The 18675-nt window shown below is 44.3% G+C and overlaps 1 protein-coding gene across 3 annotated transcripts in view; it reads left to right on the top strand.

Annotated features, from left to right (window-relative positions):
- Window positions 1-18675, top strand: part of sh2b3 (SH2B adaptor protein 3) — a 68807-nt gene that overhangs the window by 1202 nt on the left and 48930 nt on the right. The window contains exons 1-2 of one of the 3 annotated variants that reach the window (XM_042337453.1): window positions 528-604; window positions 6441-7250. In XM_042337453.1, the coding sequence (XP_042193387.1) occupies window positions 6468-7250 (783 nt within the window). In that variant the 5' untranslated portion in view covers window positions 528-604; window positions 6441-6467. Of the gene's footprint in view, window positions 1-527; window positions 605-6411; window positions 7251-18675 lie in introns of those variants that run through there. The other 2 variants (XM_007902263.2, XM_042337452.1) reach the window with 2 other exon arrangements.

Here is an 18675-nt window from a genome sequence, read left to right as displayed (position 1 = left end):
TGTGTGGTGTGTGTGGGGGGGTGTGTGTGTGTGGGGGGGGTGTGTGTGTGGGGGTGGGGTGTGTGTGTGGGGGGGGTGTGGCTGTGGTGTGTGTGTGGGGGGGGTGTGTGTGGGTGTGTGTGTGGGGGGGTGTGTGTGGGTGTGTGGAGGGGTGTGTGTGTGGGGGGGGTGTGGGTGTGTGTGTGTGTGTGGGGGGGTGTGTGTGTGGGGGTGTGTGTGTGTGTGGGTGGGGGGGGTGTGTGTGTGTGTGTGGGGGGTGTGTGTGTGTGGCGGGGGTGTGTGTGGGGGGGGTGTGTGGGGGGTGTGTGTGTGGGGGGGTGGGGGTGTGTGTGTGTGTGTGGGGGTGTGTGTGTGTGGGTGGGGGGGGGTGTGGGGGCAGAAATAAAAGCAATCAGCTGTGAAGGAGAGGGCAGTGGTCGGTTTCAGCTGCAAAAGGGCTCATTGCAATCGAGGGTTGAAGTCAAGTCGCACAGTGACTGGAGCCACAGTGACTTTGGTGGGTGTTTGGAGTCGGTGTTGAGGCTCTGAGAGAGGGGAACCCCCCCCCCCCACCCCCCAATCATAAAGAGACTTACTTTACAGCTGCGTAGGGCAGAGAGCGAAGGTAAGTCAGAGAGCTGTCGACTCGTGTGTGTGTGTGTGTGTATATATATATATATGTGTGTGTATTATTAACAGCCAAACAAATAATACTCATCCCAACTTCATGTCGGTTTCAACCCAGACATGGACTTGCCACAACCTGTAGTGTGGTCAGTGCAGTGCCACCCTACCCTGGGCAGGAGAGAAAATAGCCAAGTGGGTGAGGGTGGGTGGGGGTGAGTGGGTGAGGGTGGGTGGGGGTGAGTGGGTGGGTGAGTGAGTGGGTGAGGGTGGGTGGGTGAGTGACAGTGGGTGAGTGAGAGAGTGGGTGAGTGAGAGAGTGGGTGAGTGAGAGTGAGTGGGTGAGTGAGTGAGAGTGGATGAGTGAGTGAGAGTGGATGAGTGAGTGAGAGTGAGTGGGTGGGTGAGAGTGGGTGGGTGAGAGTGGGTGGGTGAGTGAGTGGGTGGGTGGGTGGGTGGGTGAGTGGGTGGGTGGGTGAGTGAGTGAGTGAGTGAGTGGGTGAGTGGGTGAGAGTGGGTGGGTGAGAGTGGATGAGTGAGTGGGTGAGAGTGGGTGAGTGGGTGAGAGTGGGTGAATGGGTGAGAGTGGGTGGGTGAGAGCGAGAGAGTGGGTGAGAATTTCCCAGTGCAAAAGGAGATTGAGGTCTATCCAGTTTTGCCTCCCACTATTCCTGGCAGGCGCTTCAACATGTTGTGTCCCCCCCCCCCCCTCCCACCACCCCCCACCGCCCAAACGCAAGATGTGGTTTGTATCCCGAGATATTATTCTCGAGTGAAATCTATCTGGTTGGTTGGTTGGTTGGTTCTTGAACCGAAATGATCCAACCGAAAAAATCGATAAGGAACGAGCAACAAGTGAGGAGCTCGACATTTGTAATCACTTGTATTTATTTCTGTCTGGTAAATAATAATGATAATCATCATCATTGTCATCATCCTTGCATTTAAAAGATATAGCATTTGGTACAGTACAGATAAGCGTTTTAAGTTACTGTTCACTCATTGTTAACTCCTATTTCTAACCGGTTTGGATGAATTCCAGGGTTGAAGTGCAATGAGTGGAGTGAGTACAATACTGAACTGAATTCTGTGGGGGTGTGTTGTGTGTGGGGTGGGGGGTGTGGGGGGGGGGGTTGTCTATACAACACAATGTCTTAGATACCATGTCAGATTGCAGCTGGCTAAAAACATCTGCATTCTCTGCATTACACCCCCCCTCCACCCCCAAAAAAAACCTGAAATACCATCTGGAATAAACCGCTGTCTCTGCTTCTGAGATAATAATAACAAGTAGAATTTCTGAGTTTTAGCAACAGCAAAAAGCCATTCTGCCAATCCTAATTTTTTTTTTCTTTTTTTTTATTTCGGTTCTCAGCCCCCACCTCAACTCCTTTTAAATGAGTTTATCTGTCGTTCGCTGAGTTTGGTAGTGGTGGAGATGAATGATTAACAGCGTTTCTGCCAAGCCGTATTGCTCCTATAAGAGTTGATTGGCGTGTGCCGGATTCATTCCGAGTGTGGTGTGAAAATCAAAATGAGCCGAGCGTAAAGGAGGAGTTCAGCGCTTTTCTGATGTTCTTGAAACTTGAGTTGCATTTAATGGGATGTGGTCAGACGGCAACTCATGCCCATGGCATAGAGCACCCAAATTGGAACATGTGCAGCAGTGCTGCTCTGATGAACTCGGACAGTTTAATCCACTTGTTAACTGCTGCCGAATGTCTTTGGCTAAAGGACTGTCCTGCGGTAGGAAGCAACACTTGGCAAGGATGCTGAGTCATCCATGGGCTGTCAAGCCTGATAGAAGGACAGACAAGGGGGCCGGGGAAGGGGGGGGGGGAAATGGCAAAAATACTTGCAGCCAAACACGTCCACACCTAACTTTTCGCTGTACAGCTTGGATGTACAGGCACTTTTTAAGGCCTTATATTTGCTGTTCAGACTGCACTGTTAAAGGTGTTGCAAAATAGAAGTCTTAAAATAGGTATCAAGACTGAGCTACTGTAAGAGTATAATCTGCTCTCACACCATGTCATTCGTCACATTTATAAACCACTTAGTAGCAATGGATTTGCGAGAAACCCCTAGCAGATTAACATACCTATGAAGGGTTTCAGAATCCACGTGTGTGTTGGTATTTGCATTTTTTTTAGGACATGTAACGTGTGCTGCCCAAGCTTCTGTGCGATCAAATGAAGTAAAAGATTATAATAATAATAATAATCCTTGCATTTAATAGAGCGCCTTATCATGTCTTTGAGATGTCTCAAAGCGCTTCACAGAATAAGCTGTAAATATATTGTGGATTTGTTGAATCCATCAGCCAGTTGAATTTGTAAATCCCGTAGACTGGCAGTGCGATTGTAAATCACATCGATTACCACATATCTTCTCAGTTTACACAGTGCATGGTACACAGTAGTGAGGCTACAGGCTTTACTCGTAGTGTACAAAGACTGTAAGGTCAGTTCCCTTGTCCGATTTAATGCTTCATTCAGGCAATCTCACAGTTGTAACATTTAATCAGATTTTGGCTTTGGAGTGCTAAGCAAATACACCTGAACAGCACAATGATTCACTCATCAAAGAGCAAAAGTTGACATTAGCCATCTCTCCTCCTGGCTGATCCTTGTCAACCGTTTATTTAAACAATGTACAATGCACTATTACTCTGTAAGTACATCACTGATTTTTTTTCTAAAAAGTTGCCAATATATTTCGCTTTCAATCATTACGCCTCAAAACTCTGGAACACTCTTCCTCTATCCCTACTTCTTGTCCCTTCCCCATTTTCAGGTCGTGCCTGAAGACTTTCCTCTTTGACCGTGCCTACAGTCACCTCCCCACTCCTCCCAGCTCCGCCACTGTCAAACACTCTGGGACACTACCCTGCGTGAGGGGTGCTATTTAAATCCAAGTTGCTGTCGCATATGTGGTTAAATTTCTCAACTATTATTCCATCCAGCAGCTGTGATAAAACTAAACACACTTTTATTTTAGAAGCACACTCTCAGTCGCTCGTACCTTTGATCATTACCAGGAAGATCTCATTTCTGAACACTTTGAAATGTAAACAGCAACTGACAAGTTTGGCCACTTTCACGGTTTCCAAAAACTTTCACCGCAGGTTTATAGCTGTGTGCTGTCTGCCCGCTAGTCATTGCTATCTGAGTGATCGATAGTCCTGAAGGTAAATGATACGGATTGAATTTTGGACCTCAACTCTTCACATTGAATTGATCACTGGTTAAACGGAGATTGGAGCCTGTTAACTCCTTCCCACTCCTGAGCAATTATTTTGGAAACATAGAAACAGGAGAAGGCTATTCAGCCCCTCGAGCCTATTCCGCCATTCAATAAGATCATGGTTGATCAAATAAAATTAGGAGGAAGTCAAAAGACATCTGTACACAGGGAAATTCGGAAACCAGTGTTACAAGAGGTGGGGAAATGCTTTACGGAATAACTCAAAATCTAGTGTGAATCATTCATGTAATTAATAACTGGTTATCTAGACCTGATTTGTCAGTGAGAAGGCTTAGCTGCATAGCCATGTTATTTGCCACGAGCTATCCTTCTATCGAAAGGAACCAATTAGTTGAGGTCTCGTGTTCGAGTTGGCATGGCACAGAGCCATGTCTGTGGTAATTGGACATTTAAGTGTATTCAGTGCCAAGTCACTGGCATCGTTTCAACTGAACACCACTTCCCAGTTAATCCATTCAGTAAGGTTGCTGGGTGAAATGAGTACTGATGCAACAACTAATAAGGTGTTATAATCAAGCCCAAGGATTATTATAGCTGGAAAAGACCACAGTGACACGTATGGCTCACAGCGATCTGGCAGTAAATAACAGAAAAGGCAGCATGGGGTTCCTCCAAGGCTCAACTGTTTGTTTTAGTGAAGCATGCAAAACCAAAGTCGCACTTCTTAGAAGTAACACCACAACTAGAGCAAAAGGTCATCGGAAGGTCTGGCAATTAGAGCGAGCAAAGTCTCCCAAAATCTTTCAGAATGCTTGTCAGCAACCAAATCATGAAGTCGAACTGTGTGGCATGATTTAAAGCACCACATTACGAATGATCATTGACAGCGAAACATGTTATTATGTATAACACATGACCTCCTTCACTCCCCCCAAATAGCTTCATTACAAAAAGGAAATGATTGCCTATGTTTGAAACGCAGGTCATAACTTTCTACTCTCGTAAATGATATGTGCTGTTTTTTTTAAAATGTATACACAGTCAATTCACTTTGCAGTGTAAAGATGTCCATTGTAACCGTGCGGTGAAGTAAAGACCGACACAAATCTTATATTAAAAAAAGATATTTATTAATTCAGATTGATAACGGTTATAGGGTAGTTAAAAGAATACAACAGAATAATGCTAACATATCCTCGTACAGTTCACAACTATTAAGGTTGGCCAAACCAAATGTTGTGGAAGAGCCGGTGGAGTAATGTCCAATTTAATCCACCAAAAGGTATCCAGTTTGCCTGTTTGATCATCCAAAAGCTATCCAGGTGCTGTGATACTGTTGCCTGTTTGAGAGCGTCGATAAAGTTGTTGACATTCGTCTTAGTCTTGACCTTCCTGCTTTAGAAGCTGGAATATGGTTTGCGACTCCAAGTTCCAACTCCCTGTCTTCTGATTCTCTTCCTGAATCGATCTCCCGTTATCCAGTTGGTAGATGACCTTTCACCTACCTCATCTTTTACAAGATGGTTTCTTTGTCGCTCGCTTCTCCTCTGAAAGAAAATGGAGTGAGCCCACCACCCTCCTCAAGCTTTTAGTGACCTTGAGCGGGCAGGTTTGCCATGAGAAAATGACCGATGGGGAGAAAGAGGGTTGGGCAACTTTTGCTTTGACAGCCTTCTCCAGCCTGCGTGCTTCTCAGCCTGGAGGTGAGCAGGTGTCTGAGGGAGGCCCTAGCCTTTTCTTTTGGTCTTTTGTTTCCAGAGGAGTGAGCATCTTCCCAGGAAAATATGAAGTGTAGTCAGACGCTGACCTCAACCAGTCCAGCAAAGCTACTTTTAACCCCCGCTAGGCTAGTCGTTTGAGACAACCAGCCCCCATCATGCTTTATAAGATTAGTTGGCCATACCGTAATTTCAAAGCCTTAAGAACATTAAGCATTCCAATTATACTTTCAGATAATATTTAACACATTAATTGCAGAATCCCCACAGCAGCGTTTTCTGTGATGCGCATTGAGACGTCTCAACGACGTGATAAGGCAGTATATCAATTGCAACTATTATTATTACTATCATTGCCCAAAATTATAATTGCAAGACTATAATCTTCTGTAATTCACCTGTGATGCTAGTCCCAAGTTCAACAACTTACATTTATATAGTGTCCTTCAAGCAGGGTAGCGTCTGAGAGCGCTTAAGTTTTACATATATATGCACGTGAGTGGCACCTTGGTGCAAGATTATCATCATCATTTTGTAAAGGGGCGACGGGGAGTAAGGTAATATTGACTGGCAAATTGGAGCACAATCGAGAAACTGGGCAATCATCGACCTGATAAATGCACTGCCAGCGGTTGGGGAAAGCTTTGTATGTTTGCCAGGATTCTTCACAGGAAATTGTCTGGATATGTAACTTGCCAGCTGGAGAGGTTTACCAGAAACCCCTACAGCAAGCGAGCGAGTGAGCGAGCACATTCGCTACTGTGGCGATAGGCGCTGGGAGGAACCAGAAATACAAAGGGAAATGTTCTCTTCAGCCTCCTGATGTGATGAAAGTCGCCTGCGCGGTTTTCGTTTTGTGTCGTGTCTCTTGCCTTCATCTCTAACCCGGTATTTTTTTTATTTCTCCCGTAGCCTACTCCAGCTGTCCCAGATGTTGCAATGAATGGCAACACTATACAACAAGGGTCGTTGACAACGCCCCGAGGGTGGAAGGAGTTCTGTGAGTTGCATGCCCACACCACGGCCAAGGAACTCGCTAAGCAATACTGGCTCTTTGCAAATGAAAATCCACATTACGACTTGCTGGGGGCCGAGACTTTCTCTTTGCAGTTCACCGATCTCTTCCAGCAGTACTTCAGGAATGAGGTAAAGGAAGGATTTGCAATGAACAGATGTACCCTTGTGCCATTCACTGGAGTTCAGGATTACAGGGAAACGGGCAGGAAGCACACAGATGGTTCCTCTGGTCTCGTTTCATCTAAGATGGAAGCCGAGGTGAACAGCTCTGAACAGAGAGAAAGGGGTCCTGACACTAATCTCCCGGCTCCAAAATCCCGAAGCTTCGAAGACGTTTCGGCCCCTGAATGTCACGAACGCTCGAACCCTCTGAGCCATTTTAGCAGAAAGATGAGGGGGAGCCTACGGGGGTTTTGGCAGAGAAAATCAACAGACTCCATCGTCATGGAAGTAAAAGAAGGAGCCTCTGCCGTGGCAGGCTCGCCAGAGAAAGAATGGTTCAAAAATCTGACCCAGAAGTTGCCTTGGACGAGGACTGTATCCCGAGACGAGGCCCACGACATTCGCAAAGAGGGTTTATTAAACTACATGGTGGTGGATGATACGACCATGAACATTGAGACACAAAAATGTAGGCTGCTTGTGCGAAAGGCAAAGCCTTGTGAAGGCACTGGATATGTCCTGGAGCTGTTTGATCCACCAAAGGTATGTACTACTTTAAGATGATCAAAGTCCTGTGTGCTCACGGCTATCTGTGGAGATTGTGAAGGAGGGATTTCTTTGACTGAGCCCTGTACGAAGTTTCACAATGATTAAGCGGACTGAGTAAGCCTCAGATAACCTTAAAAGTTGGTTTATTCAAAGCCGTTTGTTGTGAGGATGGGAGGATTACAGACGGGGATGGAAACGTGAAACAGTTGTGATACTGTAAATACAATAAAATCATGAGGTTAGATGTGTATTTATCCAGGATGCCATAGAGCAGTGTCTGGTTTTTTTTGTACTCAGCTTGGACTCCGGTCAAAATAATACAGTATCCATTCTACTAACCCAACCCATGGTAATTGATGTGCATTTTCAGTTCTGTTTTGCCTACGGGTAATGTCTGAATTTTTATATTTAAAGCTGTGTGGGAATCGTGGCACTTCAGGGTAATTTAGCCGAGCCTGTCATAGACCACGCTGCTACATCTGTAGAGAGTGATTTGGTCAATTTATGTCGATGTTGTGAGTTACACGTTGTATCTGATCGCCCAGATAAGCATATGGTTCCTGCAAACCATACGTAGGAAACGCGCTGAAAAAGGTGTAGAATTAGCAGAAGTGACTAGTTGATTCAAATACGGCAGCTTCTAATTTGCAAAAGGTTCCATTCCCACGGTGGTGGGGGAGGAGGGGTGGGTGCGGGGAGAGTGAGGGGGAGGGGTGGGGGGAAAGTAAGGTGGCTACGGGAAGGACAAAAAAGCGCAAAGACTGGAAGAGAATGTGTGCGGAAATATTTTAAGGCTTTAATATAAGGAGATTTATTCCGAGGACAATCAACAGTTTGAATAGGTTCCTAGAAAGAGAGGTAGAGGCCAGGGCTCTGGACTCATTTAAGAAGCAGCTCAACGCTGTAATGCCGAACCTCTGAGATTTGGGGTGGGGGGGATGGGGGGATTGTGGAAAGTGCTGCCCTGTACTTGGCCGCAGACCAGTGGTGGACAACCGTTTTGGTCGAACAACAAAATAAATTTTTTTTTTTAAAAATTGGGATTGAATATTTCTTGATTTATTCCATCGATCAGGAAATATTCAATCAAGAAAAAACTAGAAGCAAAACTGGTTTAAAACCAACTCTAAATCAGTGCCAATGTTCAGCGTGCCACTTGACAGCCCCGTGGGCCACATCTGGCCCCCTGAGCCACGTGTTGGCAGCTATTGGTGTACACTGACGATGACGTGAAAAGGATTGAAGGACACGTGTACCACTTTACTGTGAGTCGATGGCATCGGAAACCCTGAACCCGGACAAGTAGCGTGAAGTTCCCCACGACTTGTGACAGTCCACTTGAAGCCAACGTGCTATGTCACTGTGTGGCAAGATGCACGTTTTCGCCAACGATGCTTTGCACGCAGATTAGAGCTCCGGTTGGGGGTGGGGGGGGCGGTGGGCGGAACACTGCTTCACAATTGTTCATTGATCTTAGTCAATAAACCCTATTCGCCTTGGCTGCAGGTTACAAATCCTTATTAACCTGTTTAAAAATAATTCCTATTCCCACTGAGGCACAACTCAGCTACACAGTGCCCCAGTGAGCAGATCCCTGCCCAGTGTACAAAGCCAAGTGGAAATGTGGAGACAGGCAACTACACAATCATGATGATTTTAATCTTTGTCTTTTCCGCCACTGGATGAAAGTAAACTTTCCTCTCTGGAGCAGCCAAGATTACTGCCCAGGACAAAGAAAGTAATCAAATAGGGACCAGGGTTCTGTAAAGGTAGCACCACAACCCCCCGAGAATTAGGTTGTTACTGAAAGACTCAACTGTGTGGTTTACTGCGCAGACATCACTTGGAGTCTATCTGAATTTTCCATCAAACCACATTAATGGTAACTGTTAGGCTTTGAAAGTAATGGTTAACTCCTCGAGTTAGCCTTTCGCTCAATGTGCCCTTTGTGTAGCTCTTCCTGTTCCAAAAGGCCATATCTGACATATGTTTGAAATGTGTGTTTTTTAATCCAAAAAGAAAGGGCTTTTCTCTGAATTTTATATTCGCTAAATGATCACGAACTTCAAAAAGCCCCCCAAAATAGCATTCTTATTTTAATGCGCTGTGTTTCTACGGCAATAGAAAAAGAGATTCCATTCCAACTGCTTGCAAGATGCTGGGTCCTCAAGCCTTGGCTCTTGCCAATCTGCGCCTAATACTTTACGAAATTAGGTAAACAGGATGCGGCCCTCCAGAGAGAGAGAGAGAGAGAGAGTGTGTCTGCATTCCATTCCAACAAATATCTCTGGGATTTCCCAGCGTAGGTGGGATGCATGGAATTCTCAGTTTGGTTTGAAGACTCTTAAGCACCGTGATGGGTTTCCACATTTGTGTCAGACACCTGGCTGATCACCCCCCCAAAAATGCTGGGTGGGATAGAGGAAGTGAACCCAGAACATAACTCTCAGATACGCAGGGGCAGCAGGGCAAGTGGGTACAAGCTCAGAGATGCTGGCGGGCAAGTTTAGGACGGACATCAGGAAGTATCTTTTACAGTGAAGGAAATTGACAGCTGGAACGGGTTACCAGAGAGTTCGAGGTGGTAGAGGCAAATCATTAGACTCCCCGAGTGCAACTAATGAAAGGTGGATTGATGCAGTGGTACCATTATTGAGTTAGGGTAGGGATTCATGTTTAAGATGAGCCTCCTTTCATGGGCATTGCATCTAATCTGCTTACTTTGGGTATTAAACTCCAGAGCCGCCTTTAAGAAAGCCCCCCACCGCCCTCCGGGACGCTACTATGTGTGAGAGGCGCTATACAAATGTCTTTTATTGTTGTTATTTAGCGGATGAATGTGTTACTATCTGACTGCAAGAGGCTGTTTTTCTTCGCAGCCCAACCCCCTGTCAGCCTCCTTGTTTGGGTTAATGCTCCATCATCCTGACTCACTGGGTGTCATGGCGTGGGTTGCCAACTACAAGTTGCGACGCAAACCCTCTGTTTACCACAATTTGATCTGACAGACAGATTATATCTACCAACATTGCGAATGGTTATACTGTACCACCCTCACTAGTCACCAGGGAGGACAAAACTCACGCTTGAGGAGGAGGAGAAGAATCGAAGGGGAAAAATAAACACACACACAACGTCAATTACCAAAAAAATCTAGTTTGCGAATTTGGGTCAATTTTCACTTCTCTTTAGGCTCAGAGAGTGTGATAGCTTCTCACGCCTGTGCACAGCACAGCCTTTGGCTTTCAGATAAACATTTTGATGTTCTGTTTCCTGTTGTTTTACCATGGAAGCTTATTTATTCCCTTTATCTAGGGCTGGCTTCTATCTTTGGTGCGTTTGCATATCTTAGCCCTTTGACCACTTAACGAAGCAGTTTTGCACCACGTAAAGCAAAATGACATAGTTTGCTCATTAAATTTTTAGTTTCTTCAGACAAAAGAAGGAATTAAGAATTAAAAAAAAAGCAGCAGCAACCAAAAGAACAAACCAAAAGAACATACAGCAGTCAAAAAATGCAAACTCCAAGTAAACATACCCATAATCTAGTGGCAATAAAGACATTCCAAGTTGTGCATTCCATCTATGGCTAAGTACATCAGGGATGGATTAAGCTCTCTGCTTCAGCTCATGACAAACTGGTTTCTGGTGGCCAGAAGAACTCTCTCTCTCTCCCTGTTGTTGTAAAAAGACATCAGCCGGATGGAGTAGTTGTTTACGTGTGGAGGGAAATGATTGCAAGGGAGAGGACCCGGGTTCGATTCCCGGGCGGGGCGAAACCTTAGGCAAGTTTCCTCACTCCACACCCCTCTGTTTACCTGGTAGTAAGTAGGGACCCGGTTGTTAGTCGATTGGCGGATCGCTTTTCCGGGGATAATAATCCCTTCAAAAAAAATAATAATTTGGTCACTCAATCCACAAAGTTCATGGGACACTGCTGTGCGCAATTGGCTGCTGTGTTTCGCCCACAAAATATACAGTCAACGCACTTTACAGTGTATTCTGTGAAGCTCTTTGGGACGTATCAAAGACGTGATAAGGCGCTATATCAAATGCAAGGATCATTATTAATCTCTTACACCAGTTGCACTTTGACTGTACCTCACGTTTTGCCCGTGGTGCAGCCCCACAGAACCAGACAGTAGTTTTGCATGAGGTGCATTTGGACCTTTGCCAACAAACACAACGAGTTTCAAACTTTTGCTGATTCTCTGAGCAACGGCAGCTGAATCAGTACAGCCCTCCCCAGGCAAAGAGGAATTAGCTCTTCACTGGTGAAACAAAGCAATCTTTGAATTGCACGGATTAACCTCAATGTGTGGAAGATCAGTGGTGAACATTCTATTCCATTCCAATACTGACTGGGTCCTGAGAACAGAAGCCCAGCACTGTTGAAACGACGATCGCGAATCAGTTATTTTGCTTCAAACCTTCTTCCTTTTCCTCCTGAAGACCACAACTCGTGCAGAGGCACAGCTTGACTACGTCGATGTTTCCAGTCCACGCCACTGCTCCCTAATGTATTTTTTTTTAATGAGTCCCACTTTCTAGTGTTTTCCCACATATCTCTTCCACCACCAGGTGTTTACACAGTTCCTTTTGGAACGATTCCATGAATCCAGGCTCAATAGCCACTTGTGGGAAAGAATTCCAAAACCCTAACAACCCTCTTAGTGAGGAACATTTCTTCTAAACCTCCTTTATTTATTTTTTCTGGAAAGTACACACACACGTATATACACACGGCAGTACTCGTTGGAAATTAGGAGCAATTACCTCGGCCTGTTTTGTCTCCCCTGCTTCACTCACCCAACGATTGGTTCCAGCAATCCACAGCAGCCTTGACTGAGGTCAGCTTAACACAGCACTGATCCGAGACTTACCCTGGTTGGTACGGCTGTTAGTCATCAGTAGAGCACGTTACATTTTCAAGTGTGCAGTTTTGCATCTCAGCATTGTCCACTGATTTATAATAATAATAATCTGTGCATTTGATATAACACCTATAACACTGAGTGCTTTGCAAAGTTTCTGTGAAGTGGAGTACAGTTACGGTTAACTTGATATAGAATCTTTCGTCCACAAAGGTTTTAAAGTCGGATGCATTGAATTACAGCTGTTTATTGCTAAAAACATACAGGGATAAAGCAACAACAAGTTGCCCCTCGTGCAAGGTAACGTCTCATTCGGCTATGAACTACAATCCTAAGCCCTCTTTTTAGAATTATGACTAAATGCCTTTCGTTGCATATTTGAATCATGACCAGCAAATAACAGAGCAAGCAGAGCTACCCCACACTTCCTCTGCCTCTTGAATAACATTTGAGACGGAAATTCATTCAAAGAGATTGAAAGTAGCACTTAAAAATCTCGCTTAATTTCTAAGCGACAGATAACACATCAATCAAACAGACTTTGAGATGAAATTTTGGTTACATAGCCCCCCCCCACATACACCCACCCCACCCCCTATGCTGGTTGAATTTTGTTTTGAGCAAAAAAAAACCTGCACAGACAGGGGGAAAAGGATAGTTGGGTTAAAACGCAGACACAAGACTCTGAGCCTATTGTGTGTAAGAATTTCAGGAATTCCATTATTTTCAATGGGATTTGGCTGCTAGTTTTGACCTGATTTGAAAGGCGAAGAGTAAAGTGAATCTGCACCTGTCCCAGTAGTAATAACAATAATAATCTTTGAATTTGATATAGCACCATAACACGTCGCTGAGACGTCTCAAAGCCCTTCACAGAATATACTGCAGAGTAGATGGACTGTATTTTGTGGGCGAAACACGACAGCCAGTTGCACGCAGCTGTGTTTTGAGGGCATTGGATCCTGTCCCAGGTCAGCAACAGAGTCTGCTGCTTTCAATATCACACCCCAAATGAAATATTAATTTATCCATTGAATTTCGGCTTGCTAAACGCGCCTAGAGTACACGGGGAACATAAACTGAACTATTGCGAGGCAATGAAAAGATTCCACTTAAGATTATATTCTGTGAAACAATTAGGGCAATATTTTCCGTGTGCCATGGCAACAAGAGCAGCCACTTGTGTTTTCAATCGTACCTTTCACGTAGGACGAGCATCTGAAAGTCTTTAACAGATGAGAGAGAAGTGTGGAGAAATTCCTCCTGCATTTTGATTTGCTCTATTTGTGTAGTGTTTCAGAGCATCCAGGAATTTGGGCAAATTCTTAAATAAGAGCTTTCAGAAAACCGACTTCAAAGCTACAACTGAATTCGACAAATTGCCAAATCCTGAATCTCTAAAATGGGGAGATAATAATAATAATAATCCTTGCATTTGATATACATCGCTGAGACGTCTCAAAGCGCTTCACGGAACATATTGTAAAGTGAATTGACTCCGTATTTTATGAGCGAAACCGGACAGCCAATTGCACGCAGCGGTGTCTCACAAACGGTCATGGATAGAGTTTTTTTGAGGGATTATTACCCCCGGTAAGCGATCCGTCAATCAACTAACAACCGGGTTCCTACTGACTGCTAGGTAACCAGAGGCGTGTGGAGTAAGGAAACCTGTTTAAGGTTTTGCAGCTCCCGGGAATTGAACCAGGGTCGTCTCGCTTGCCAGGTGAGGACGTTGAATAAAAGGCACAGTTGAAGAGATCTATCTGTGTCTAAGAGGAGATTAATGGCGTAGAAAGCAATACCGAGGGATAGTTTCTGGTTAGATGATTGGAGGGGCGTGATGTGAACCTGACCAAGCACTAGCGACCCCCTGACAGCAGCGAACCGCAAATCAAAGTTCAAAGTGTTTTATTTCGCAAACGAAAGCTGCGCTGCAACTCGCTGGGCTTCTCGGAACACAAATGAAATTGTATTCTGCGAAATTGCACACAAGGAAGCAGGTGTTGCAGATAGATACTGGAAACCGGTGACTCAAAGACTTGCTGAAATGTCTTGTCATCAAAACCTTCACAGAAAAACAAACGCTGTCATCCTGGGCCGGTAATCATCTCAACAAATTAGATAACATTTGCCAACACCACGCTTATGTGTTTGGACCTCCACCATCACCTGGTATCAGTTTTTATGTCCCTTATTATTACTATAATAATGATATATAATCCTTGCATTTGATACAACGCCTTATCATATCGTCGACACATCTCAAAGTACTTCACAGGATATACCGTAAAGTGGATTGACTGTATTTTGTAGGTGAAGTTGCAGTAGTAATATTTATTTATGAGATGCAATGACTGATTGAGAGAGGAAGTTTGCCTCATTCATGCTGGACTGAGTCAAACGTACATATTAAAATAAAATCACATGAAAGCAAGGCTACAGAGAGTGATACAGCACAGAAATGGACCATTCGAACCACATAGTCCTAGGCCGTAAAAAAAATCCCATCCCATCCTGTGCTTTAATCACCACCACCACAATAACAACAAAAATTACATTTGTATAGTGCCTTTCAGGTGGGGAGGACATCCCAAGGCGCCAGACAGTCAGGGACTTGAGGTGGGGATCAGGAGGGTGGAGGGCAGGGAGGGTAGGGGTTGACCGAAGGTGCGGTCGAAGTGGAGGGTCTTGAGAGGGCTCGAAGAGGAGGGTTTTGAGGATCTACATGTTATATAAAAAGATCCCGAAGGCTTCTCCCTCTTCAATGGAGCAAATCATTATTCGAGTTTGGGAATAAAAGGCTTCTGGATCACATGTGAAACAAAAATTGCACAACCTATCTTTGTCATCTCAAAACATTGTTGAAATACAGATATGTGGGATGCAGTGTACTACAGCTGTTAGCTTTTTTTCAGCTCTATATTGGCAAAGGCTTGGTTGAGGATATTTAATATGATTTAATTTACCCCTTACAGTGTCTGCCAGTAAATCTCTGCTAGTTTATTTTCTCTTTGCGCTAACGGTTATGTAACTTTGCGTAACAGAAAAAAAAACCGACCATCATTTTAGCCTCCGCATTAATTAATACAGTGACTTTGCCTTCTACCCCATGCAAGGAAATCTGGAACATTCCTTTCATTTAGTTTTACTTCCGTTGTCTGTGGTGCCCAATGTGTTGTCCAAGAAAGTAAAATGACACGGTTGGCAACGTGCAGTATGATTCTGGACTAGAACCACAGGGAAGAAACTAGAGTTATTGATACACTCGGAAGATTGCAATGAAACAATGCTCTTTATTAAGAAAAATCGTATTCAAGTTTTAAGTGATTCTCTGTCTTTATCAAAGAGGTCAAGTTTCCGGTATTCCTTAAATAATCCGAGCATAAGAATTCTTTAACTCCGAAATGGATCGGGATGGAGAGGCTTTCCCGGGCGTCAGCTTACTTTCTCAATCAAAAATTCTGCTAACAAACCCATTGCCCCCTAAACATTTTGCCCACAAAGATGCAGTCAATCTAGTTTACAGTATATGCTGTGAAGCGCTTTGAGGCATCTCAACGACTTGATAAAGCGCTATGTGATGCTACCCTACATAAATGCATGTTGTTGTTGTTGTTAGGCACTGTAACAAATCCAAGGATTACTATCGTTATTAACATGAAACGGAGCAAGTTTAGATTAAGCCGATCGAACTAATCCAGGGAGATTCATTCATTCTCTCCTGAAGCTGTTACGGGGGTGGAGGGGAGTGGGGGATGACTATTTGAGCTCATTGTATGTAGCTCCATCCTCTTGATCGATCGCTTTGCTGATCCAGGCGACAGTAACCTTTGTGACTGGCGATTTTTAATGCGGAGCCGATCAGGCGATGATGTAATTCTTCTTTGCTTTTAAAAAAAACTCGACAGAGTGTGTTTTTTTTTCTGTTGATTCACATAACATCATTTATTCAACAAGACTCGTCGTTATGAGTAATTGCATTTTCTCAATCCACGCCAGTGTTCTGGCTCTGATCGCACATTTCAGCCACAGTTACCTCCAAACCCTGTGAAATAACCAAAGCGATGATTGTTTTAAACGGATTGTGTCACGCATGCTTTCCTTTTTAAACAAAAACGGTTGATTAATGAATTCAATTAGCGGCTACCATAAGGGGCCTGTGGTAAGCAAATGTTTTTCATTAAAGAACTCAATGAGTAAACGTACGGCGTGTTTGAGGGGGATTATTTTAACATTAACAGAGACTGATAATCGATATTAAACACCCTCCAGGTTTGAGTTGCAATGCAAGACACGACGGGGGGGGGGGGGGGGGGGGTGTTCTGTATAAAATCTCGAGTTGCTGGAAAGACTTTGTTAAAGAATGGTGCATTTCCTTTCTGTATGCCTCAAGGCAGTTTCTGTGTCTGTTCCCCCCCCCCCCCCCCCCCCCAAACTTCCAGATTGCGTAATCAGTGTTGTCAGCGGGAGGCACTGAGGGGAAGGTTTAAGTCAAATTATAAATGATTGCAACAAGCAGCAAAAGTCAATTAGCAAATACTGTCTTGCATGACAGAAAATATCACTGAAGTAGTTTAGTTGGTAGGTTTATTAAGCGTGCAGTGAGGAATAGATAAGACTCTTCTCTGCTCAGGGTTCCAAATAGACCCCTTGAGGTTAATGTTATTATTATAATAATAATAATAATCCTTGCATTTGATATAGCGCCTCATCGCATCTTCGGGACTTATTAAAACACTTCACGGAAAATACTGTAAAGTGACTGTGTGTTTTGTGGGCGAAACGCCCACCTTCCCGATGTTCCCGATGACGTGCATTGTAGAGGTGTTCCATCCCTTTGGCCAATTTGGCCAATTAATCCAAGTTCCCTTCGATCATCATCTCTTTTCCGTTCTGTAGAACTGAGCTCCTTACCTCGGTAAGCAATCTAGCCGTCAGAAGGCACAAAGGTCTGGGCTACCCTGAGTGTCTACTCTCTGTAAGCAAGATTGAAATGCATGCATTATCTGTACAATGAGTTCTAAAATGCAACTTGGGCTAACAGCCTGCAGATAAATCCCGCCCCCCCCCCCCCATGCGCACCTCTGGGTAATTACATAATTCACCAGCAATAAAAAAAATTACACCTGAATGCGATCCTTTTCATCGGTTAATTGCATTATTTTTTTCTAGGTTTAATACCTCCTTTTTTTTATATTAAAAAAAAAGGTCACTTCAATCCACGACTGTTTGTGGGACGCTGCTGTGCGCAATTGGCTGCCGCGTTTCGCCCACAAAAATACGCAGTTAATTCACTTTGCAGTATATTCAGTGAAGCGCTTTGAGACGTCTCGAAGACGTGATAGGCGCTATTTCAAATGCAAGGATTATTATTACTTTATACCCTGTTGAAGGGCGCTGTCAATTAGAAAAGTGTTTGGCATCTGGTTAGAAAGGAGGAAGAGTTGGGTGGTCTCACCGGCTTCAGGTGTAAATAGTGGAATGGTTTATTATGGATGTAAGCTGCATCATTGATTCACGCGTTTCCTAATAAAATAGTCACCCCGTGTGGATAGGCAGCTTCAAATAATTTTACAGCGTAGCTCCTAACTGTGCCTAGTTGCACCTATGTCTCCCTTAAAAAATATATTAATGTGTTCACTCAATCACCGACTGTTTGCAGGAAGCAGCCGTGCGCACTTGGCTGCCACTTTTCGCTCGCCACAAGATTCACAGTCACAGTATATTCCGTGAGAATTTCTCGACGACGTGATAAGCCGCTGTATCAAACGCAAGGATTACTATTACGTACAATTTTAATATAGAAAAATAAAACGAAGCAGAGAATCTCATTTGGACGAGAAGTATTTATAGAAGATCCTATAAAGTCAAACAGCTGTTGTCTTCCTCCCCGCAATATTAATCCCAGCGCTGTCTGAGTTTATCTCCTGTTCCTTCCTGCTACAAATCAATCTAATTTCCTGACTTCAAGATAACATTTTCAGGATTTTACTTTTCTCTTTTTTTTTTTCCTTGGGTTCAGAACGATTGCGTTGTTTACTTTTCCCCTGCCGGCTGGAAAGCTTTGCTAAGTGATCAGATCGGCTCAGATCAGATCAGAGAGACGGTGACTGACAATGATGGCAATTGCGACTTGCCAAAATCAACTCTGGTTTTAAACCAAACCCATTTTGTCCGTCGTTTCATTAAATCCGGACCGCTTCACGGTAACACTGATTCTGCCTTGAAAAGTCGCCCCATCCACAACGGCAACCACCGCCACCACCACCACCATCATCACAACAACAACTACTACTACTTGCATTTATATAGCAGCCTTCAAGCAGGGTAGGGTCCCGGAACGCTTTGAGGGGAGGTGAGAGGTGACCAGAGGCCGAGTCGAAGATCCCGCCTATGAATGTCTCCCTTTTTTTTTAGGAGTTGGCAGAAATACAGAGGCTATTACAGTATTTAGCGAGAGCGAGAGAGTGAGAGAAAGCGAGCGAGCGAGAGTGATGTACTGAGTGTGGTAGGAATTTTGTTTTCTAGAAAGCAGAAATGTC

This window comes from Callorhinchus milii, unplaced genomic scaffold (genome assembly GCF_018977255.1).
Source record: "Callorhinchus milii isolate IMCB2004 unplaced genomic scaffold, IMCB_Cmil_1.0 Scaffold8, whole genome shotgun sequence".
NCBI lineage: Eukaryota > Metazoa > Chordata > Chondrichthyes > Chimaeriformes > Callorhinchidae > Callorhinchus > Callorhinchus milii.
This window is presented reverse-complemented; position numbering and strand designations above follow the sequence as displayed.